Raw genomic sequence first — 25,667 nt, 5'->3', positions numbered from 1 at the left:
TTTTGAGAGGGAACATTCTAAAAAGCGCAGACCTTTTAATGCAGACCTATGAAAAGGTCAACCCTTTTTGAAACGTCTCCTCTCAAAAATAAAACAAAACCGCAGACCGGATAAGTTTATACACACTCGTGTTAAAATGCATATAGCAGTGATGGCGAAACTTTTTGGTTCGCATGCCAAAAGGGGGGTTTGAACATGTGTGTGCCCACACCAGTGGCGGGCAGCAGCCGGTGTTCCCAGGTGCACGGGTCGGTAGGAAAATCCCGTATGTACGCACAGCTGCATGGCCCTGATGTGCCCTTGCATGAGATTTAGCTTCTGTGCATGCGTAACAAGTCAAATGTCATGCCAGGATGTGCGCGAGAATGAGATTTTGGCTATTTTCGCCGGTTTTTTTGCGTCTGCACAAATTAGCCGAAGTCTTGCTCTTGTGCGCGTCCTCACGTGAGATTTGGCTTGCTGTGCATGCGCAGAAGTGAAATCCCGCATCGACAGGCCTCTGAGAGAGCCCCGGTAGAAGGTAAGAAGAGTGGCCCTTCACTGGCCCACACCCATAATTCCATGCAACCCCTGTATGCATGATCCCTGCTTTGGCCCATGATGGCAGGCCTGTTTTTCATTCTCTCCAGGCTTCAGAGATTAAGATTTAAGATTTTTAAAGATTTATTAGATTTGTATGCCGCCCCTCTCCGAAGACTCGGGGCGGTTCACAACAACAACAATACAATACATAGAATACAAATCCAATAAAGTTAAAAAATGAGATTTAAAACCTATAGATATTAAAAGCAATCATTGCTGCACAATCACACCATTCTCATATATTACAGTCAGGGGGGAAAAAAGGTGGTGGTGGGGGAAAAATAGGTATTTCCCCCATGCTTGGTGATATAGATAGGTCTTCAACATCTTGCGGAAGGCGGGAAGGGTAGGGGCAATTTGAATCTCCGTGGGGAGTTGATTCCAGAGGGCCGGGGCCACCACAGAGAAGGCTCTTCCCCTGGGTCCCACCAAACGGCATTGTTTAGTCGACGGGACCTGGAGAAGGCCAACTCTGTGGGACCTGATTGGCCGCTGGGAGATTTGTGCGGCAGAAGGCCTTTCTAGGAGCCTGGGGAGGGCGAAAATGGCCTTCCCCAACCCCGGAAGCCCTCTGGAGGCATAAAATGGCCCATTTGCCAACTTCCGGTTGAACAGGAAGTTCCCAGGCTTTAGAGCCTTTCTAGGAGCCTCGGGAGGGTGAAAATGGCCTCTCTCCCTTGGAGGTCCTCTGGAGGCCAGAAATGGCCAGTTTCAATTTGGGAAAAGTGCCATTTCTGACCTCCGGAGAGCCTCAGAGTGTGAAAAATGGTCATAAATCACTTTTTGCGGTGCTGTAACTTTGAACGGTGACTAAATGAATTGTTGTAAGTCAAGGACCACCTGTATCTTGTTTTTATCCACAAAATATCTCCAAGGATTTTGGTTATAAATTCTCTGTAACGTTCCAGTCAAATGGGGCATTTTCCAGACATTTTTTTTTGCCAGGTTTCAGAGAAAATGTTAACTTTGATTTTCCCCAGATGCTGCCATCCTTGGTCGTGTGTTTTTTTCAGGGCGCCTCCGGGAACTTCTACTGAAGGAAGCTATAGCAGTTATGCTACTTTTTAATAGGGTAGACAAAGCTTAGGGAACCAAAAATCAACTCACATTGGCAAGAATATAGATTTTTAAAGCAAACCGTAGGGGGAGAAATAAGTCCCATGGGAAATTAACAACAACGTAATTCTGAGAGTATTTTTCTCACCTTACTCACAGGGGAGTTTTTGCTTCACAGAAAACAAAAGATGCTTAAGTTTGAAAACAGTTTAGATGATAATTTGTATGTTTCTTTGTTTCTCTTGGCAGTCAAGGCAACGGTGTTAACTTTCCAAAGTCCGACCACCGGTCTTTTCCCCACAAAAACCTGCAGTGAGAATAAGACCTCAAAGATCCATGATAGTCTTTATTGTGCTGCCTGTGTTTGGGCCCTGGCATTGGCCTACCGGTAAGTGGACGGTTTCTTCCGTTGTCTTGCTAAATTTATTTTTAATTTATTTTTATTTATTCCCCTGGGTCCTGTTTGGCGGGACCCAGGGGAAGAGCCTTCTCTGTGGCGGCCCCTGCTCTCTGGAACCAACTCCCCCCAGAGATTAGAATAGCCCCCACCCTTCTTGCCTTTCATAAGTTTCTTAAAACCCACCTCTGTGGTCAGGCATGGGGGAACTGAGATATTCTTTCCCCCTAGGCTTCTACAATTTATGTATGGTATGTTTGTATGTATGATTGGTTTTAAAATAAGGGTTTTTAGCTGTTTTAGTATTGGATTGTCGCATGTTGTTTTTACCACTGTTGTTAGCCGCCCCGAGTCTGCGGAGAGGGGCGGCATACAAATCCAATAAAACTAAACTAAACTAAACTATTCATTTGTCCAATACACAATACATATGGAAGAGAATAGAGATGAAGTAATATATATAAAGATAATATGTAAAAATAGAGGAGAAGATATATGAAAGGAAGAAAATATATATGATATATGAGATAAAGGAGAGACAATTGGACAGGGGACGAAAGGCACACTAGTGCACTTATGTACGCCCCTTACTGACCTCTTAGGAACCTGGAGAGGTCAATCGTGGATAGCCTAAGGGAGAAATGTTGGGGGTTAGGGGTTGACACTACTGAGTCCAGTAATGAGTTCCACGCTTCGACAGCTCGATTGTTAAAGTCATATTTTTTACAGTCAAGTTTGGAGTGGTTAATATTAAGTTTGAATCTTGCGTGCTCTTGTGTTGTTGCGGTTGAAGCTGAAGTAGTCATTGACCGGTAGGACGTTGCAGCATATGATCTTGTGGGCAATACTTAAATCATGTTTTAGGCGCCGTAGTTCTAAGCTTTCTAGACCCAGGATTGTTAGCCTATTTTTGTAGGGTATTCTGTTTCGAGTGGAGGAGTGAAGGGCTCTTCTGGTGAAGTATCTTTGGATGTTTTCAAGGGTGTTGATGTCTGAGATGTGGTATGGGTTCCAGACAGATAAGCTGTATTCAAGGATGGGTCTGGCAAAAGTTTTGTAGGCTCTTGTGAGTAGTGTGAGATTGCCGGAGCAGAAGCTACGTAGCATCAGGTTAAATCCCAAGACCAAACATTTAGGGAGCAGCTAAAGAGTTAAAACAGAGCCAAGTCTTGAAAATCTGTTTCCTGGGGACTTTTTTTTGTGTGTAAAGAGATTGGGTTAATGACTATTTTAACGATGGAATAGAATGGAATTATTATTATTATTATTATTATTATTATTATTATTATTATTATCATCATCATCATCATCATCATCATCATCATCATTTATTTATTTATTAGATTTGTATGCCGCCCCTCTCCGAACACTCGGGGTTGTTCACAACAGTAAAAAAAAAAGTATAATAATGAAACAAATCTAATAATAAAATTACATTAAAAAACCCCAACAATTAAAAACCATACAACACATACATACCAAACATAAAATATAAGAAAGCCTGGGGGAGATGTCTTAGTTCCCCCATGCCTGGCGATATAGGTGGGTCTTGAGTAACTTGCGAAAGACAAGGAGGGTGGGGGCCGTTCTAATCTCCGAGGGGAGTTGATTCCAGAGGGCCGGGGCCGCCACAGAGAAGGCTCTTCCCCTGGGGCCCGCCAAATGACATTGTTTGGTTGACGGGACCCAGAGAAGGCCAACTCTGTGGGACCTTATCGGCCGCTGGGATTCGTGCGGTAGAAGGTGGTTCCGGAGGTATTCTGGTCCAATGGAATGTATAGAGTGGGAGAGAGATAGGGATAGGGATAGGGATGGACTGGAATAGAATTGAATGGAATGGAATAGAATAATATTCGGAATGGAAAAGAGAATGGAATAGAATAGAATAGAATAAAACTTGGTGTATATATTACTAATCAGGTTTTTCCTAGCTTTAGTTAGTTTTAGCATTTGGCATACATTCATTCTTTGTTAAATCATATTTAATTGACCTCTGCTTCTATTGCAATCTTTAATTTTGTACTTCTGTTTATCATTTTAAGAGCTTTGTCCAAAGGATTGCTCTCCAGTGGACCAACTAATAAAATCTGCTGATTATTATTGGCAATAAAAGACAATTACTTCCTAGATCAATTGTAATTTATAACTCCGTATGTGTAGAACAGAGGTCTTCAAACTTGGCAACTTTAAGACTTGCGGACTTCAACTCCCATAATTCTCCACCTAGCATAGCTGGGATTTGATGTCTACATTCTACAAAAAGTTGCCAGGTTTGGGGATCCCTGGGGTAGAAGAATACAAGCTTTCGTCTTGACACTTTTGCTGCAAGAAGAAGCTGTGGCAATGCCCCAAAAGTACTAAAATCACTTTGCAACATAGCAAATTGCCTTGTCAGTTGTGCATAAACCACATGGTTAGGTAACAGAAGGTTGAAGTTGCCAAAAGTTGTCCACTTTCTTTCCGTTGAGATGTGTCCTGTGCGGTGACTATAATACTGTATACAACTAGGTTAGCAGTGGAAAAAGGTCTGAAAATTTTGTCTGGAATAGACTAGTTTTCTTTTTGCAACAATTAAAACAGTCATGGGCTTACCTAGGTATGCCCATGTTTCACCAACACTCCGCAGTCTGCATTGGTTGCCGATCAATTTCCGGTCGCGATTCAAAGTGTTGGTTATGACCTTTAAAGCCCTTCATGGCACTGGACCAGAATATCTCCGAGACCGCCTGCTGCCGCACGAATCCCAACGACCGATTAGGTCCCACAGAGTTGGCCTTCTCCGGGTCCCGTCAACTAAACAATGTCATTTGGCGGGTCCCAGGGGAAGAGCCTTCTCTGTGGTGGCCCCGGCCCTCTGGAACCAACTCCCCCCGGAGATTAGAACTGCCCCTACTCTCCTTGCCTTTCGTAAGCTCCTTAAGACCCATCTTTGTCATCAGGCATGGGGGAACTGAGACATCTCCCCCGGGCATATACAATTTATGAATGGTATGTCTGTATGTATGTTTGTTTAGAAAATGGGGTTTTTAAAATATTTTTAAACAGTAATTTAGATTTGTTGTAAATTGTTTTCACTTTGTTGTGAGCCGCCCCGAGTCTGCAGAGAGGGGTGGCATACAAATCTAAATAATAAATCTAAATAATAAAAACAGAAAAATAAAAATTACTAGTGCCAAATTCTCTGTATTATATTTGTTTGGCTAGACTCCCACCATACTACTTTCTACATGAATAGTCTCAGTCTATGATTATTTCCATGTCAAATCAGTTAAGCCTTTTCTAGTTAAAAGAATGTGATGCATTTAATTATCTTTCCTATGAAAGAAGTAATTGAAAGAGGTTTGTTTGTTAATTACTTCTGTTTGCATGTTGTTCCGTTTCCAAAAATTCGTTGAAATAATTGTATAAAATTAAGACATTAAAAAAACTGATAGAAAATAACCACAAGGCCTTGATGTGTCAATCAATCATCTGGGCTGAACGGACTTCAAATCATGTTTTCATGGCTCTTTGAAAATATAATAGGGAGAGTTTGGAATATCTGAATAGCTTTATTAATTACACAGATCCTGTCTCTTGGTTTTGGCTCAATAGTTCCCATGTCTAGGATTTCAAAGACGACAACAAATTGAAGTAATTGAACAAAACTCAGGGGGAAAAAAGAAGATAAATAAATGAATAAATAAGGAATAAATCATTTATAGTACTTTTAACACCCTGAATAATTAAATAAAAATTGCCTTTTATGTAAAAGATGATCCATTCTAACAATATCAGGATTCAGCGCAGGATGCTGTTACCATAGCAACTGAGGAACATACCTTAAAATCTGGGCTTCACCGTGCATTGGTGCTCAGTCTGAACTTCCCACCAATTAGATGGGAAATATTTTAAAAATAGCGTTAACCGAAACAAGAGAATAGGCGCAGAGCAGAGCAATGCATGGGTCATATTCTTTTTTTAAAGTAAACTTTATTTATTTTTCATAAAAATTGACAAACATACAAACACACATTTAACATAAAATTGGGGTTGCAATTCCCCGCTTGTCATAGAAGTCAAATTTCCATACAGAAAAAAGAATACAATATTAACACCTTGGATCAACATTGATTGATTGATTGATTGGATTTGTATGCCGCCCCTCTCCGGAGACTCGGGATGGCTAACAGCAACAATAAAACAGTGTACAATAGTAATCTAATACTAAAAATGATTAAAAACCCATTAATATAAAAACCAAACATACATACATACATACATACCATGCATAGAATTGTAAAGGCCTAGGGGGAAAGAGGATCTCAATTCCCCCATGCCTGACGGCAGAGGTGGGTTTTAAGTAGCTTACGAAAACATATTAATTTAAATGAAAAGAAGAAATTTTGTTTAACCTAATATAAAAAAAACCCCTTCATATATAAACAAGATAAAACCAAAAATTTAAATCATAGCGATACTTCTACAGTTCTCACCTAAATTTTACTTTTAATTCTTCTTCTTATTTATCCATATATACACTTTATTCCAATTCTGATTCCTCTTGGTTGTTTAAAAATAATGTTAACCGAAACAAGAGAATAGGCGCAGAGCAGAGCAACGCATGGGTCATATTCAAGCTGTGTTGGTGCTCATTGCCAAAGTGATGGCATTTTGTGTCAAACCCCGTCCTACCTACATTTTGGGGATTTATTTCTATCATTGGTTTTAGTATTTTAAAATGTTGCAACTCCCCCCTGAGTCTTTTGATTTGATCAGGCTGCTGCCTCCTTTCTTTTGCATTCTGTGCTTGCAATTTCATTAATTAATTAATTTATTCATTCATTCATTCATTCATTCATTCATTTATTAAATTTGTATGCCGCCCTTTTTCTCCATGAATGCAATGTGAGACCTGAAATCAGTGGGTTTGATTTGGTTAAGACTTTTTTTTTTGCAGATAGTGCCTTTTAAAAAGCTGATTGATCCCTAGTGCATGCTACAATACTGAATTACTTCTGACAGGTTGTTACAATCTTGGGATGGAACTGAGTTGAGATTTTAAATGCTTTTCTGTCTGAGCATTGGTAGGTTGTTAGACCAAGTGTGTTAGGTTCGTGTTGGAATTTATCAGCGATTATTGGGAATTTTACTGAAAGAGTAGTAGATGCTTGGAACAAAATTCCAGCAGACGTGGTTGGTCAATCCACAGTAACTGAATTTAAACATGCCTGGGATAAACATAGATCCATCCTAAGATAAAATACAGGAAATAGTATAAGGGCAGACTTGATGGACCAGGAGGTCTTTTTCTGCCGTCAATCTTCTATGTTTCTATGTTTCTATGATTTCATTTTTATGTACAGTCTTTCCAATGCAGTGCAGTTCATCTTGGTTTGGTTATTTATTATATTGTTTTGTTTGTTTGTTTCTTTATTTTTATCCCACCTTGGTTACTTTGTCAGTAGTTTAGTTTAGTTTAGTTTTATTGGATTTGTATGCCGCCCCTCTCCGGAGACTCGGGGCGGCTAACAGCAATAATAAAATAGTGTACAGTAATAATCCAATACTAAAAATGATTAAAAACCCATTAATATAAAAAACCAAACATACATACAGACATACCATGCATAAAATTGTAAAGGCCTAGGGGGAAAGAGCATCTCAATTCCCCCATGCCTGGCGGCAGAAGTGGGTTTTAAGTAGCTTACGAAAGGCAAGGAGGGTGGGGGAAATTCTAATCTCTGGGGGGAGTTGGTTCCAGAGGGCCGGGGCCGCCACAGAGAAGGCTCTTCCCCTGGGTCCCACCAAGCGGCATTGTTTAGTTGACGGGACCCGGAGAAGACCCAGTAACTCAAGGTCATACTTAATAATACTCCTTCTTCCTCCTATTATGCCTATAACCAAAAACTCAGCCAGTTCTCATGCTTAAGGCGGGACTAGAATTCACTGCGTCTCCTGGTGATTGACCCGAAGTCACCCAGCTGGCTTTCATGCCTAAGATAGGACTAGAATTCACAGTCTCCTGGTGTTTGGCGCACCGCGTTACAGCCTGTTTTCATTTTCATGCCTAAAGGTGGGACTAGAACTCCCTGTTTCCTGCTGATGGGCTTTCATGCTTAAAGTGGGACTAGAATTCACCGTCTCCTAGCTTCTGTTCTGTCTAAGCTAGGAAACCCCAGGAAATAAGTTCACAGACAAAAGACCAGCCAGGAAAATAGAAGATGATTATACATTAAGAAAAATAGTTCATAACATCTCTGAGTTAAAAGTGAAAGGAATCTTTTCAGGAACTGGGCAGCGGTCCATGAATAATTAGTTTTCAGGGCCGGATTCCAACAGCTCATTAAAAGTCTCTGATAAGATCTATTAATCATTTCCAAACTCACAGCATTCTGGTAGAAGCCCCGGACAGACAATCTGTGTATTTTTAAAGCAGTCAGTAAACAAACTGGATTTATACAGTACGGAATGAACTCCTTGTCATTGGGGAATGTTGTCCGTCACACCGATTTCACACAAGATTCTCCTTTATATGGGCACAAGGCGTGGCCAAGTATTCTATAGAGCTATTCACACCCAAACCTCTTCCTTCTCAAATAATCCTGCCTGGACATAATTCTGCGCACCTTTGCGTCTATAAGTGGTTTGTCGTCCTCTCCTGAATCACTCGACAACACCTGTAGGGATACCACAATCTCTGGATGGCTTTCCCTCTCTAATTCCTCATCCTCTTCACTCTCAGACTTGGATACCAATAAGCATCCATCTCTTGATCTTCGAAATCTGTGTTCAGCTGAGCAGGACGTGGGCCAGCCACAACAGTTTCTAAGTCATCACCTTCACCAAGTGGATCAACATCTTATTTCAGTGCAAGAAAGTTTTCCTTCTGTTTTAAACCGTGGCCTCTAGTGTTTTTGAAAGCTGGCTAGCTTTTTTTCCACCGCCTTCATTTGAAATACTGATTTGCGAGTGGCTTTCCCTCCCCCTCCCCTCCCAGTTATTATTTTTTTTCTTGCTGAGCCTAATTTCCTTTAAAAGCTTGTCTTATTCATTTTCTCCTCTAATGATAGGTACTTGTCTGAAGAACCCTTGGTAACTGCAAATCAAAGCCCCACTGTTCTTAACCAGTAGAATGAATACCTAAGGTGCTCTGCTTAATTGCAGTCTGGAAAATGTCAGCTTTCAAAATGTATATCTTTAATTTAATTTGCCTCTGTTTAGGGCTACTCTAAAACACTTGGCAATAGACGTGTTAAGCAGAATGTATTAAAAATCGGATGGAAAGAGTGCTAGGGCTTCTGTTGCCTTTACTTATGTGCACATCTTGAAATTGTTGGTGGAGAGGTTAAACACGTTATAAGTCAGGAGTCCTTACGCGACCACCTTGACTGCCGTCTTAATTCCCGCTCATTTCCCTTGACCATTAGTAGGTCAGATTTTTCAGATTTTTGTAGAGATCTTAAGCTTTTGCGGGTGGTTTGCCCTCCAACATTGTTTCTTCTTCTTCTTCTTCTTCTTCTTCTTCTTCTTCTTCTTCTTCTTCTTATTATTATTATTATTATTATTATTATTATTATTATTATTATTTATGATGTCAGTGCAACACAGCAAACGAGATCACTATGCTGGATTTCGCATTTCATCACCAGTCGGGCGCTTCCCAAGCACCTAGGACTGCGTGATGTAGCGGCGAATCATGTTTGCCGATCCCAGTAAAGCGGCCTTTTGCAATTGACAGATGGAGATTTTGTCAATTCCGATGGTTTTCAAATGTCCGCTGAGATCCTTTGGCACTGCGCCCAGGCAGGGTGCCATGGACCACTGGGACCACTTTTACTGGTTTATGCCAGAGTCGTTGCAGCTCGGTTTTTAGATCTTCGTATTTCACTAATTTCTCTAGCTGCTTCTCCTCAATTCTGCTGTCCCCTGGGATTGCGATGTCGATCTATACTTTCTTTTTCTCCACAATCAGGATGTCTGGTGTGTTATGCTTCAGAATTCGGTCAGTCGGAAGTCGGAAATCCCACAGTAGTTTTGCTTGCTCATTTTCTACCACTTTTTCAGGCTTATGATCCCACCAGTTCTTTGCCACTAGTAAATGGTAGTTCCGGCACAAGTTCCAGTGGATCATCTGTGCCACAGCATCGTGTCTATGCTTGTAGTCAGTCTGTGCAATCTTTTTGCAGCAGCTGAGTATGTGATCGATTGTTTCATCTGTCTGCACTTTGGATCGTCTGTTGATTTTTCAATTCTGGCTTTGACAGCATTTGTTCTAATGGCCTGTTCTTGTGCCACCATTATAATAATAATAATAATAATAATAATAATAATAATAATAATAATAATAATAATAATAATTGTTATTATTATTATTATTTGGTGGAGCTTAAATTTTAATATTCATTCTCTCCAGCCGGTGCAGAAGTTGGCAATAAATCAACAGCTTGCTACACTATCTAAAGAAGGCTTGATGTTATGGGAACTTGGGAGGGGTGATTTTCATGCGGGAACAGATGTAGTCACAAAGCATTCTTTCCAGTGGTTCAAGGACATCCTAAGTCCATCCACCTGGGCGGAAGCAGAGGAAGGATGTGCCACATTGGCACAATCTGATTGGGCAACGTGACAAGTTTGTGAGTGGGGGACAAGGGATGTGAACTTTCAAAAGGGTGGGGAGCTCAGATTTAGGTTTCCCAGCGTAGGTGCCAGGGTGGCTCCGGCAATAAATTGGAACTTTGAGGAGTACTTTGACTTGGACTGTGATTTAGGTTGGATGCTTGACACATTAAACCGTCTGGATCTCCTGATTTCCCTGGGCTTGACACTTTTTGTTGTTGAAATGTTTGTTTTTTTCACCCTGGCTGGTGCAAGATCTCAAATTTTGAAGATCAATGCAGATCTTCTGGAATATTTCTAATCTGTGTTTTTAGGTTCAATGCTTTAGCTTTTTGGAACTTGGGACTTCTACATATAAACAACATAGGAAAACAGCATTAATGAACTTTGTCATATTTTTTAAAAAAATTCGATGGGACTCCCGCTGAATTATTATTATTATTATTATTATTATTATTATTATTATTATTATTATTATTATTATTTGGATTTGTATGCCGCCCCTCTCCGTAGACTCGGGGAGGCTAACAACAGTAATTGAAACAGCATGTAACAATCCAATACTAAAACAACTAAAAAACCCTTATTATAAAACCAAACATTTATTTATTTATTTATTATTTGGATTTGTATGCCGCCCCTCTCCGAAGACTCATACAAGCATACATACAAACATACATACAAACATACATACAAACATACAAACATACATACAAACATACCATGCATAAAATTGTAAAGGCCTAGGGGGAAAGAGTATCTCAGTTCCCCCATGCCTGGTGGCAGAGGTGGGTTTTAAGAAGCTTACGAAAGGCAAGGAGGGTGGGGGCAATTCTAATCTCTGGGGGGAGTTGGTTCCAGAGGGCCGGGGCCGCCACAGAGAAGGCTCTTCCTCTGGGTCCCGCCAGACGACATTGTTTAGTTGACGGGACCTGGAGAAGACCCATTTTGTGGGACCGAATTGGTCGCTGGGATTCGTGCGGCAGAAGGCGGTCCTGGAGATAATCTGGTCCGGTGCCATGAAGGGCTTTATAGGTCATAACCAACACTTTGAATTGTGACCGGAAACTGATCGGCAACCAGTGCAGACTGCGGAGTGTTGGTGTAACATGGGCATATTTGGGAAAGCCCATGATTGCTCTCGCAGCTGCATTCTGCACGATCTGAAGTTTCCGAACAGTAAGTTTCCGAATGATATGTCTTTCACATTGAGGGAAAAACGATCCGACCCCAAAAAGCAAGATGCTTTTCTATTATAGCCTGTCTATTTTAAAATTCCCCCATAGAGAGGTTTAGTTATTAATTTGCTTCTGAACCTTCTTTTATCGCATCGCCTCTTCTGATCATCGATTTCGTTATTAATAATGTTTCTGCTCTGAAGGTTTGTGATTAATGGGGTTTTTTGGGGGGAAAGGCAGTGAATGTTTTTTTTTTTTAGCACATTAACCACACGTACTTCTTAAAAGTTCACAAAACCCTAGTGGGAATAAATTTGAAAGAAGAAAGAAGGGATTAAAGAGTCCGAAAAGAGTATTCGTAATATGAAGGAAGAGCCTTTAAAGTGGTAAAACATAATCAATGGATGCCAATTTTATGTATGCTTAAAAGTGCTGCACCCAGTTCTTTAGCGTGGAGCCGGAGAGTTTAAGAATGTCATTAATTCATTCATTGGATTTTGGAATCATCCGTCGCCTTCACAGAGGGACTCCAGGCAGTGTACAATAAAATATTAAAGACAGTACATGAAAATTAAGATTTAAGTGAGGCAAGGATTTTAAAGAGGCTGCATGAGATGCGATATGAACCCATATCGCATCTCAGACATCAACACCCTTGAAAATGTCCAAAGATACTTCACCAGAAGAGCCCTTCACTCCTCCACTCGAAACAGAATACCCTACGAAAATAGACTAACTATCCTGGGCCTAGAAAGCCTAGAACTAAGGCGCCTTAAACAAGATCTAAGTATTGCCCACAAGATCATATGCTGCAACATCTTGCCTGTCGGCAGCTACTTCAGCTTCAACCACAGCAACACAAGAGCACACAATAGATTTAAACTTAATATTAACCGCTCCAAACTTGACTGTAAAAAATATGACTTCAGTAACCGAGTTGTCGAAGCGTGGAACTCATTACCGGACTCCATAGTGTCACCCCCAAACCCCCAACACTTTACCCTTAGATTATCTACGCTTGACCTATCCAGATTCCTAAGAGGTCAGTAAGGGGCGAGTACAAGTGCACTAGAGTGCCTTCCGTCCCCTGTCCTATTGCTCTCCTATATCTCCTATACCTTTCTTCTATTCCTATATCTCTTCTTCTATTCTTTCATTGATATGTTCTATTACTATATCTTCTTTTCTTTCATAGATATATTTTACTATGAGTATCTCCTCTATAACCTTCATCATGTATTTACTATGTATGTATATATATACATTTGTTTTCGTAGATTTTCACGGGTATATGTATGTAGATTGTTCTGAGTTCGGGTTTTGCCCCGTGTAATATTTTGAATATCTATGCGACGTTTTAGTGAAATCACATTCACCATCATCAGGCTGAAGTTGTAAGCTTCGTGCTGCTGTAAATATAGTTTATATTTACTATAGACATAGACATTTACTATAGGCATAGACATTCAAAATATTACACGGGGCAAAACCCGAACTCAGAACAATCTACATATATATATGTACAAATATATATATATTTACATATATATATCTACAAATATATTTGTTTTCGTAGATTTTCACGGGTATGATGGTCTTGGTATATTCGGGTTTCTTCCCGTGTAGGATTTGGAAATTTCTGGTGACGTTTCGACGAGGTCCCACTCGTCATCTTCAGGCTGGTGTTTCTGTCCTTGTTCTAGTGCGAACACACCGAGACATGAGCTGCCTTCCTTATTTATATACATGTTTTTTTGCGGAATTTGAAAATATATATACCCACTAAAACCCTCATTGTGTATTGGACTAAATAAGTAAGTAAGTAAGTAAGTAAGTAAGTAAGTAAGTAAGTACATTTGAGGGGTTCTTGTCTTTTTTCCACTTTTGTGCAAATGTAATCTCCTGGTCATATTTAGCTGACGTACCGAACCACGGAGGCAAAGAAGGCCGTGGGCCCTTTCTCCTAAAGAGGTACATCTAGTAGGACCAAGACGAAAGGCCTTCTCCACAGTAGCTCCTTCCCTGTAGTACATCATCCTGGTAGAAATAAGATTGGCAACCATTTTGTCATCCTTTCACAAGTTCTTGAAGATCTGGTTTTGCCACGGGCCTGGGGAACAAGGAGTGGAATGGAGCCCATCAACTGGATTGCTTGACTACTTGTTGTCCCCTGGGGAGTGTGGGGTTTATCGCTATTTATTGTTTTTTATATGAGATTTTGTTTTATATCTTTGTGAGCCGTCCAGAATCACTGAGAGTGAGTTGGGCAGGCAAATAAATATCCTTAAATAAATTTTAACTGTCATTAAAAGCCAGGGTGGCACAGTGGTTAGAGTGCAGCACTTTTTCCTTGAGTACCATTTCTTGGGGGTCAAGGGAAAGGAAGGGTCTTGCCTTCTCTTCCTGCTCAAGATCCCCATGGACAATTGGTGGGCCACTGTGGGACGCAGAATGCTGGACTCGATGGGCTTTGGCCTGATTCAGCATGGCTCTTCTTAGGTTCTTACGTTCAGCTAATTGCTAGCTGTAGTTCAGCAGTTCAAATCTCACCACCGGCTCAAGGTGGACTCAGCCTTCCATCCTTCTGAAGTGGGTAAAATGAGGACCCAGATTATTGGGGGCAATATGTTGATTCTATAAACCCCTTGGAGAGGGCTGTAAAAGCACTGTGAAGCAGTATATAAATCTAAATGCTATTGCTATCACTGCATAGCAACTTGGGCGTCCTCCTCGATCCACAGCTCACATTAGAGAAACATCTTTCGGCTGTGGCGAGGGGGGTGTTTGCCCAGGTTCGCCTGGTGCATCAGTTGCGGCCCTATTTGGACCGGGAGTCACTGCTCACAGTCACTCATGCCCTCATCACCTCGAGGCTTGACTACTGTAATGCTCTCTACATGGGGCTACCTTTGAAAACTGTTCGGAAACTTCAGATCATGCAGAATGCAGCTGCGAGAGCAATCATGGGCTTTACAAAAGATGCCCATATAACACCAACACTCCGCAGTCTGCATTGGTTGCCGATCAGTTTCTGGTCACAATTCAAAGTGTTGGTTATGACCTATAAAGCCCTTCATGGCACCGGACCAGATTATCTCAGGGACCGCCCTCTGCTGCACGAATCCCAGCAACCAATTAGGTCCCACAGAGTGGGCCTTCTCCGGGTCCCGTCAACTAAATAATGTCGTTTGGCGGGGCCCAGGGGAAGAGCCTTCTCTGTGGCAGCCCCGGCCCTCTGGAACCAACTTCCCCCCAAGATTAGAATTGCCCCCATCCTCCTCGCCTTTCGTAAGCTCCTTAAAACCCACCTCTGCCGTCAGGCATGGGGGAATTGAGATACTCTTTCCCCCTAGGCCTTTACAATTTATGCATGGTATGTTTGTTTGTATGTATGATTGGTTTTACAATAAGGGTTTTTTAGTTGTTTTAGTATTGGATTTACATGCTGTTTTTTATTATTGTTGTTAGCCGCCCCGAGTCTACGGAGAGGGGCAGCATACAAATCCAATCAATCAATCAATCAATCAATCAATCAATAAATAAATAAAATAGAAAATTGTCAAATAATTTTCTGCTTTCCCATTGTATAGCTCCTAACAATATATCCGTATTTTCTTTAAAATATGAAGACGGAGGGAAGCAAAAGTTTCTTTGCAAGACTTGTCTTCATTTTATGAAACCGTACTACATTGTTGGCTTAGTTGTTGACTCTTTAAAAAAAAAAAAGTGTTCGCTTTATTCTAGCAAGGTTGATTGAGCCAGAGAAATATTTGAGTTAGCTTGTGCCTCTATATCAAAACAGCCTTAATACTCAATTATCAAAAAAAAGGGGATGTGGATGCTTTCAACTTCCTTCCGAGCGAATTTCTAATTTGTTTCATGGGTTATCTCTCTTATTCAGGCGTATTGATGACGACAAGGGACGAACCCACGAACTGGAGCATTCTGCTATAAAATGCATGCGAGGAATTCTCTACTGCTACATGCGTCAGGCTGATAAGGTAAGACGTTGCATTGTGGACAGAAGCAGACACTTAATTCTACAGGATTAAGTTAATTATAAGCATTACAATGTTTCGGCAGCGAGTAAATTAAAAGGGCCATAGATGTGACGCCAGTTTGCATGCTGCCAGAAATAAAGTTTTATTTGTAGGCTCTGGCCCTAATATATACTGCTCAAAAAAATTAAAGGGAACACTCCAATAACACTCCATTCTGAATGAATGGAATTTTCTCATTGAATACTTCCGGGTTCGGCGTTCGGGAGGCCGCTGAGAAGCCCCGCCGCCCGGCTGTCACCTTTTGAAACAGCCGTGGGGCTTCTCGGCGGCCTCCCGAATGCCGAATCCGGAAGTTCGGGTTTGGCGTTCGGGTTCAGGAGGATGCTGAGAAACCCCCCGGCTGTTTCAAAAGGTGACAGCCGAGCGGCGGGGCTTCTTAGCGGCCTCCCGAACCCGAACTTTTGCCGAACTTCCGGGTTCGGCATTGGGAGAACGCTGAGAAGCGCCCAGCTGTTTCAAAAGGTGACAGCCGGGCGGCGGCGTTTTTTTGCGTTTTTTTTTCCGTTGCACGTATTAATTCATTTTACATTGTTTCCTATGGGAAACAATGTTTCGTGTTATGAACTTTTCGCCTTATGAACCTCCCCCGGGAACCAATTAGGTTTGTAAGACGAGGTATTACTGTACATGAAACGTGAACGGTCCGTGGGAATCAATTTCCCCATGCCTGACAGCAGGGGTGGGTTTTAAGGAGTTTGCAAAAGGTGAGGAGGGTGGGGGTGGTCCTAATCTTCGGGGGGAGTTGATTCCAGAAGGTCAGGGCCACCACAGAGAAGGCTCTTCTCCTGGGTCCCGCCAGACGACATTACTTCATTGATGGGACTCGGAGAAGGCCCACTCTGTGGGATCTAACCCTTCTCCCTAGACTCAGGGCGGCTTACAACATATTAGCAATAGCACTTTCTAACAGAGCCAGCATCTTTCCCCCAACAATCTGGGTCCTCATTTTACCCACTTCGGAAGGATGGAAGTCAACCTTGAGCGGGTGATGAGATTTGAACTGCTGACCTACAGATCTACAGTCAGCTTCAGTGACCTGCAGTACAGCACGCTACCTGCTGCGCCACCCCGGCTTGTGACACATGTGCCACAAGTTCGCCATTACGGCTCTAGCTGATCGCAATTTAAAATTGTTTTCGACATAGCAATTTTTTTGTCTTTTCTTGATATTGCACAATGCTAAGGGAATGGGAATAAGAACGAACAATTTGTAGCAGGTGCTAACCTGTACATTTGCTACTGATTTATATATGAAGTTTCTGGGGGTTTTTCCCCCGTCCAATAGCTGTAAGGTGACATATGCGAGCAATTACTCAGGGTTATTCTCCTGATATTTAGGGTGGCAGGTGTGATGAAGCCTACCTGTTCAACACCCCTGCATCTGAACTTACAGGAACGGCAGGCAGAGTCTGTCACCTCTTGTTTTGCAGCGCAGCTCTGGCACGAAAGGAGATACAAATTAAAGTGGAGTTGATGGAAGAAAAATAGATGTTACATGGCGAGAAGAAAAGTAATGAAGAGAGATGGACGGAGGATTTTTTTTTAAAGAAAGAAGCAAAACAAAACTTTCAGAATATATTTCCCCCCAAAAGGTCCCCTAACGCAAACCCCAAATGAAGAAAATGATAAAGGCTCTGGCCCTAATATGTACTGCCTACAGAATTCAAGTTTTAATATTGATAAGAAATATCCGCAAATTATTTGGTTCTAGCATTATTTAAAGACATGTTAGAACAAACCAAAATGGTTTATGACAGTGATGGCGAAACTATGGCACTGGTGCCACAGGTGGCACGTGGAGCCATTTCTGATAGCACGCGAGCCGTTGCCCTAGCTCAGCTCCAACGCGCATGTGTGTGCCGGCTGGCTCATTTTTGGCTCGCACAGAGGCTCTAGGAGGGCGTTTTTGGCTTCCAGAGAGGCTCCAGGGGGATGGGGGCGGGCGTTTTTACCCTCCTCCAGCTCCAGGGAAGCCTTTGGAGCCTGGGGAGGGCGAAATATGAGCCCACCAGAAGTTGGGAAAAAGGTCATTTAAAGCCTCCAGAGGGCCTCCAAGTGGCAGGGGAAGCTATTTTTGCCCTCCCCAGGCATTGACTTATGGGTGTGGGCACTTGCGCATGCACGATAGCGCACGCATATGCTCTTTTGGCACCTGAAGGAAAAAAAGGTTCGCTCTCACTGGTTTATGTCTTCAAGATATCCTTATATCTTGAAAACTTCAGGGTAGGCCTCTGGCATAGAAACATAGAAACATAGAAGTCTGACGGCAGAAAAAGACCTCCTGGTCCATCTAGTCTGCCCTTATACTATTTTCTGTATTTTATCTTAGGATGGATATACAGTGATCCCCTGGTTATTGCGTCCCCGACCATTGCGAACAGGGTAATTTGCGATTTTTGAACCCGGAAGTCAAAACACCATCTGCGCATGCGTGCCCTTTTTTCTATGGGCACGCATGCGTAGATGGCGCCGGGCAGATCAGCTGCTGGGCGGCTTCCCTGGGTCTTCCCCCTCTTGCTGGCGGGAGGGCGAAGCCCCCCCCAGCACCCGCCCGCCCGCCCTTTGCCCTTCGCCCGGGAAGTTCGCCAGGAGTCAGCGGAGAACGGCGCGCCTGTTTTAAAACGATTGGAGCCGGCCGGCTCCGATCGTTTTAAAACAGGCGCGCCATTCTCCGCTGACTCCTGGCGAACTTCCCCGCTTTAGGAGTCAGCGGAGAACGGCGCGCCTGTTTTAAAACGATCGGAGCCCGCTGGCTCCGATCGTTTTAAAACAGGCGCGCCGTTCTCCGCTGACTCCTGGCGAACTTCCCCGCTTTAGGAGTCAGCGGAGAACAGCGCGCCTGTTTTAAAACGATCGGAGCCGGCCTGGGGGATCGGAGCCGGCCTGGGGGGGCTTTCCCTTTCAGGGCGGGTGAGCGGCGGGCGCGGCAGCAGCGAGGAGTTTGCGTGGGTGGCGGGGAAACCCCAATCTTCGGCTCCTCGCTGCTGGGAAGTAAAACCACCATCTGCGCATGCGCAGATGGTGTTTTTACTTCCGCAGCGCTACTTCGCGAAAACCCGCTCGTTGCGGGGGGTCCTGGAACGGAACCCTTGCAACGAGCGGGGGATCACTGTATGTTTATCCCAGGCATGTTTCAATTCAGTTACTGTGGATTTATCTACCACGTCTGCTGGAAGTTTGTTCCAAGGATCTACTACTCTTTCAGTAAAATAATATTTTCTCATGTTGCTTTTGATCTTTCCCCCAACTAACTTCAGATTGTGTCCCCTTGTTCTTGTGTTCACTTTCCTATTAAAAACACTTCCCTCCTGGACCTTATTTAACCCTTTAACATATTTAAATGTTTCGATCATGTCCCCCCTTTTCCTTCTGTCCTCCAGACAATACAGATTGAGTTCATTAAGTATTTCCTGATACGTTTTATGCTTAAGACCTTCCACCATTCTTGTAGCCCGTCTTTGGACCCATTCAATTTTGTCAATATCTTTTTGTAGGTGAGGTCTCCAGAACTGAACACAGTATTCCAAATGTGGTCTCACCAGCGCTCTATATAGCGGGATCATAATCTCCCTCTTCCTGCTTGTTATACCTCTATCTATGCAGCCAAGCATCCTACTTGCTTTCCCTACTGCCTGACTGCACTGCACTTCTGAAGTATTCTGACTGCACTTCTGAAGTTTTTGCTAACACAGAACTGCCAATACAATACTCAGATTGAGGATTCCTTTTCCCCAAGTGCATTATTTTACATTTGGAAACATTAAACTGCAGTTTCCATTGCTTGAATTTTTGTGACTTGAATTGAAGGATTTCACTGCTGCCTTCTTCCAGAACGTCCTTGGCTTTCGAGATCTAACCTGTTGATTAGGAGTAGGCAGAGAGGCAGATAGCCGCTCCGAGTTTCCGGAGAGGGGCGGGCATACAAATCGAATAAATAATAATAATAATCAAGATATAGACAGACGTAGTTATGTAGGTAGAGAGGTAGAGAAGTGTATAGAGACAGATAGAGAGGTAGATGAGTAGATAGGTAGATGGAAAAGCAGAGAGAGACATAAATATTATTATTATTATTATTATTATTATTATTATTATTATTATTATTATTTATTAGATTTGTATGCCGCGCCTCTCCGTAGACTCGGGGCGGCTCACAACAGTGATAAAAACAATACATGGTAACAAATCTAATAATTAAAATCTAAAATAACAGTTTTACATTACAAAAAAAAACCCCCAATAGATAAAATACATACACATATAGACACAGGTAGTAGGTAGGTGGAAAGGCAGACAGAAAGATACAGAGAGAAACAGTGAGGGAAGTTGGCAGAGAGATAGAGACAAACAGACACAGGTAGAAATGTAGGTAGGTAGAAAAGCAGATAGAGATAGACATAGGTAGGTAGGTAGATGAAGAAGCAGAGAAAGATAGAGAATGGTGGTTATTGCTTTTGGAGTTGGGCTTTTATCCTTGGTAAGTCACTCTGAGAGTGAGTCAGCAGCCCTATCGATTTTCTTAAAAATAAGTAATAAAAATACATTCTGTTTTAAAGCTTCCAACTCTAGCACACATTCACCCCAGGACCCCACTATTTGCAGGCCCTCTATTCATGTTTCCTATCATCCTTCTGGCTATTGCTTGGGTCAAGCTGCCAGCCACCCTACCTCAATTGTCGTCTCCAAAGCAATTAAGCGGTCTAAGGATTTTTTACAATTCAGAGCCACAAAGCAGAAAATCAAAGAGCGGCTTTTGTGTGCAGTACATGTTTTTATACCTAGCTGTGTCTGTCTCTCTGCCTGCCTGCCTCTCTACGTCTGTTTGTATCTACCTCTCTGCCTACCTACCTGTTTCTGCCTGTCTCTTTCTGTCTTCCTTTCTACCTCTCTACCTTCCTGTGTCTATATTTCTGTCTCTCTCTGCTTCTACACCTACCTACCTACCTATGTCTATTTGCCTGATCCCGCTGTATAGAGCACTGGTGAGACCACATTTGGAATACTGTGCTCAGTTTTTATTTTATTTTATTTATTGTATTTATTTATTTATTTTGTCCAATACACAACGAGGGTTTTAGTGGGTATATACATCTATATACACATAGTAAAATACATGATGAAGGTTATAGAGGAGATACTCATAGTAAAATATATCTAAGAAATAATAGAAAAGAAGATACAGGAATAGAACATATCAATGAAAGAATAGAAGAAGAGATATAGGAATAGAAGAAAGAGATAGGAGATATAGGAAAGCAATAGGACAGGGGACGGAAGGCACTCTAGTGCACTTGTACAAAAAGAGATTGATCAAATTGAATGGGTCCAAAGAAGGGCTACAAAAATGGTGGAAGGTCTTAAGCATAAAACTGATCAGGAAAGACTTAATGAACTCAATCTGTATAGTCTGGAGGAAAGAAGGGAAAGGGGGGACATGAGTGAAACATTTAAACATGTGAAAGGGTTAAATAAGGTTCAGGAGAGAAGTATTTTTAATAGGAAAGTGAACACAAGAACAAGGGGACACAATCTGAAGTTAGTTGGGGGAAAGATTAGAAGTAACGTGAGAAAATATTATTTTACTGAAAGAGTAGTAGATGCTTGGAACAAACTTCCAGCAGACGTGGTTGGTAAATCCACAGTAACTGAATTTAAACATGCCTGGGATAAACCTCCATCCATCCTAAGATAAAATACAAGAAGTGGCAGACTAGATGGACCATGAGGTCTTTTCCTGCCGTCAGTCTTCTATGTTTCTATGAGACCTAGATCTGGGGAAATTCAAGGCGGAAGTATTCCCACAACCTGAAGTCAAGTTGTCCCAAGTTTTCTGCATTAATGCACTTTAAAAATAAAATAAAATATAGCCTTTAGTGATGGGTTTCAACGTTGTACTTAAATAAACCCGGCTGTAAACAGGCCTTGACAGGAGAAGAAACATTTAAACATGTTAAATGGTTGAATAAGGTTCAGGAGGGAAGTGCTTTTAATAGGAAAGTGAACACAAGAACAAGGGGACACAATCTGAGGTTAGTCGTGGGAAAGTTCAGAAGCAAAGTGAGAAAATAATATTTTACTGAGAGAGTAGTAGATGCTTGGAACAAACTTCCATCAGACATGGCTGGTAAAAACCACTTAGAGGTTTATCTGTGCCCTCAGGGTCACCTGAGCTGTGCAAATGGTTCCTGTAGTCTGGATTTCCAGAAAAATCTGAAGTTAGTTGGGGGAAAGATCAAAAGCAACGTGAGAAAATATTATTTCACTGAAAGAGTAGTAGATCCTTGGAACAAACTTCCAGCAGACGTGGTTGGTAAATCCACAGTAACTGAATTTAAACATGCAGGAAATAGTATAAGGGCAGACTAGATGGACCATGAGGTCTTTTTCTGCCGTCACTCTTCTATGTTTCTATGTTTCCAAATTGCAGACTACATGACCCATTTGCACTATTCAGGTGACTCTGAGTACACAGATAAACTTCCAAGCAGCCTCAATGGCTCTCTCTAAAAAAAAAAAAATGGAAATGATCATCTGTTTGCAAGGAATAGAAATCCTTCCATTCTCCACCATCCAGTCAGAGCTGAAGAAGCCTCTTGGATGAGGAGCAAAATGTCTTCAAAGAAAAAACCCAGAAAGACCATTTTTGCATAGAAACATAGAAGACTGACGGCAGAAAAAGACCTCATGGTCCATCTAGTCTGCCCTTATACTATTTCCTATGTTTTATCTTACAATGGATATATGTTTATCCCAGGCATGTTTAAATTCAGTTACTGTGGATTGACCAACCACGTCTGCTGGATGTTTGTTCCAAGGATCTACTACTCTTTCAGTAAAATAATATTTTCTCACGTTGCTTTTGATCTTTCCCCCAACTAACTTCAGATTGTGTCCCCTTGTTCTTGTGCTCACTTTCCTATTAAAAACACTTCCCTCCTGGACCTTATTTAACCCTTTAACATATTTAAATGTTTCGATCATGTCCCCCCTTTCCCTTCTGTCCTCCGGACTATACAGATAGCATTCACCATTCTTTCTTAAGTGCCAAGATGAAAAAAGGCAAAATAACAACAGGACTCCCTTGCTCCTGATATTCCCTCCGGGGAAATGGTTTTTTGTTTTTTCATATGTAACATTTGCAAGACAGAGGAAAATTGCCTTTGATTCAACCGCATGTTTGCCATTGCTGGGCTTCTATTACACAACGTGATGCTTTTCCAATCTACCCTTACTGGGAAGCCGTTTCAAACCTCTACATTTTGCCAAGAAAAAATGATAAACGTTAACAGCTACCGCGGCGAAACTTGTAGTGCTTTTCTTAGAAATCCGACTGTGGTGATGTTTAGTGGCTCGTGATATTTCACGTGGGTAGCGGCTTGACTCATCCAAATATTTGCGTAGAATTTACCTGTAATCTTTCCCCCCTCCCCTGCACAGGTTCAACAATATAAGCAAGATCCTAAGCCTTCCAAATGCCTCCATTCTGTTTTCAACGTTCACACAGGCGATGAGGTTTTTTCTCACGAGGAATATGGTCATCTACAGGTATGAAACAATGGGTTGTTGGATTAGATTAGATTTATTGGATTTATAAGCCGCCCCTCTCCGCAGACCCGGGGCGGCTCACAACAATGGCAAAACAGTACATAGTGACAAATCCAATACCCACCAATCCAATTACAATTTTAAGCTAAAAAAAAATCATAAAAACAACCCCAGAATATATAAAAAACAACCACACAATCAATCAAACACCAAAACAACACGGGCAAGGGGGAGATGTTTCAGTTCCCCCATGCCTGACGGCAGAGGTGGGTTTTAAGGAATTTGCGAAAGGCAAGGAGGGTGGGGGCAATCCTAATCTGAGGGGGGAGCTGGTTCCAGAGGGTTGGAGCCGCCACAGAGAAGGCTCTTCCCCTGGGTCCCGCCAGACGACATTGTTTAGTCGACGGGACCCGAAGAAGGCCAACTCTGTGGGACCGAACCGGTCGCTGGGATTCGTGCGGCAGAAGGCGGTCCCGAAGGTATTCTGGTCCGGTGCCATGAAGGGCTTTTTAGGTCATAACCAACACTTTGAATTGTGACCGGAAACTGATCGGCAACCAATGCAGACTGTGGAGTATTGGAGTAATATGGGCATACTTAGAGAAGCCCATAATTGCTCTCGCAGCTGCATTCTGCACGATCTGAAGTTTCCGAACACTTTTCAAAGGTAGCCCCATGTAGAGAGCGTTACAGTAGTCGAGCCTCGAGGTGATGAGGGCATGAGTGACTGTGAGCAGTGACTCCCGGTCCAAATAGGGCCGCAACTGGTGCACCAGGCGAACCTGGGCAAACGCCCCCCTCGCCACAGCTGAAAGATGTTTCTCTAATGTGAGCTGTGGAGTTTTTTTAAAACAAGAAAACCTACTACAGAGCGAGTGAGTTTGAATATTTCCGTCCTGCTGTTTAGTTAAAGGCTACCGTTCTTTTAAAATGTCTTCAATTATGGAGCTTGACAAATTGATTTTCCTGCTTTAACCTATCAACAACAGCAGGCTGTTTTGTAGTCTGATTTGTTGCTTTATAATTCAGTGTAAACAATACAAGGGTAACAGCCACAATGAATTGTTGCTGTCTTTGAAACGGGACAAGCTTGGATCTGTGAATGCAGACCTTAAACTATGTTTATAGATTGATTTTAAGAATTGCTGATCTGGATACTTTGTTCTGCTTGGGGAATCAATTTCCCCTTCCAGAACACCACCAGCCACTTAACTAAAAGTTAATGGATTTTTAATTTAATTATTAGTTTTCCTTCCTTCTTTCTTCCATTCAATGGAGTTTCCTTACTGCATGTGCCGGATTTTGGATTGGCAGATGTCAGTTTTACTTGGGATAACAGTATAGGTAGTTTCTGACTTAAGGACCATAATTGAGCCCCAAAATAAAGAAATAATTTTTTTTATTTGAAAGCCGGTATTTTGCCGAAGAAACCATCGGTGCCCCTTGAAGAGGTATCTCGGAGCCTTTGAACCGTGCATCGTATCATGTCATTACAACTCAGAGACATGAGGCAAATATTACAGTAGGAAGCTCCCAGCTTCCGCGCACGTTGAGGGATTATCAACCTCTTCCAGATACGGCCATTTATTTTCCATTTTACACCTGTTATTCTCATTCCTTCTGGTTTTAATCGGCACACTGACTGCAGGCATCATAATACGTGCGCAGGTTAATTTTTTTCCCCTTTTGACAGGATTATTTCTTTAATCTCTTTCCTTTTTCCTCCATCCAGATAAATGCTGTGTCCCTCTTCTTACTCTACCTGGTGGAGATGATTTCATCCGGCCTGCAGATCATCTACAACACGGATGAGGTACGAGTAAGCCAATTCCATATCTCACGGAAGCAGACTGTGGGAATTTTACAGGCTTTTAAACAAAATGGAAAGAAATTCTTTTCCTTGGGTGGTTTCCGAAATAGCTGTATTGAATTACAATTGGAGCCAAAAAAAAAATTCTTCCTCTCTTTCTTTTTTGATAGCAAGTATGATAATAGCTTCTGCTCTGGCAATCTCACACTACTTACCAGAGCTTACAAAACTTTTGCCAGACCCATCCTCGAATACAGCTCATCTGTTTGGAACCCATATCACATCTCAGACATTAACACCCTTGAAAATGGCCAAAGATATTTCACCAGAAGAGCCCTTCACTCCTCCACTCGAAATAGAATACCCTATGAGACTAGACTTTCAATCCTGGGCCTAGAAAGTTTAGAACTAAGACGCCTTAAACAAGATCTAAGTATTGC

The 25,667-nt window shown here is 42.1% G+C and overlaps 1 protein-coding gene across 4 annotated transcripts in view; it reads left to right on the top strand.

The window, feature by feature from the left end:
- Positions 1–25,667, top strand: part of PHKB (phosphorylase kinase regulatory subunit beta) — a 160,426-nt gene that overhangs the window by 23,018 nt on the left and 111,741 nt on the right. For all 4 annotated transcript variants that reach the window (XM_070760256.1, XM_070760255.1, XM_070760258.1 and 1 more), the window contains 4 exons: positions 1,888–2,026; positions 15,713–15,812; positions 23,310–23,417; positions 25,150–25,230. In XM_070760256.1, coding sequence (XP_070616357.1) covers positions 1,888–2,026; positions 15,713–15,812; positions 23,310–23,417; positions 25,150–25,230 — 428 coding nt within the window. The remainder of the gene's footprint in view (positions 1–1,887; positions 2,027–15,712; positions 15,813–23,309; positions 23,418–25,149; positions 25,231–25,667) is intronic.

Source organism: Erythrolamprus reginae, chromosome 9 (genome assembly GCF_031021105.1).
Source record: "Erythrolamprus reginae isolate rEryReg1 chromosome 9, rEryReg1.hap1, whole genome shotgun sequence".
Lineage (NCBI taxonomy): Eukaryota > Metazoa > Chordata > Lepidosauria > Squamata > Dipsadidae > Erythrolamprus > Erythrolamprus reginae.
The sequence above is the reverse complement of the archived record's forward strand: the minus strand, read 5'-3'. Positions and strand labels throughout refer to the sequence as shown.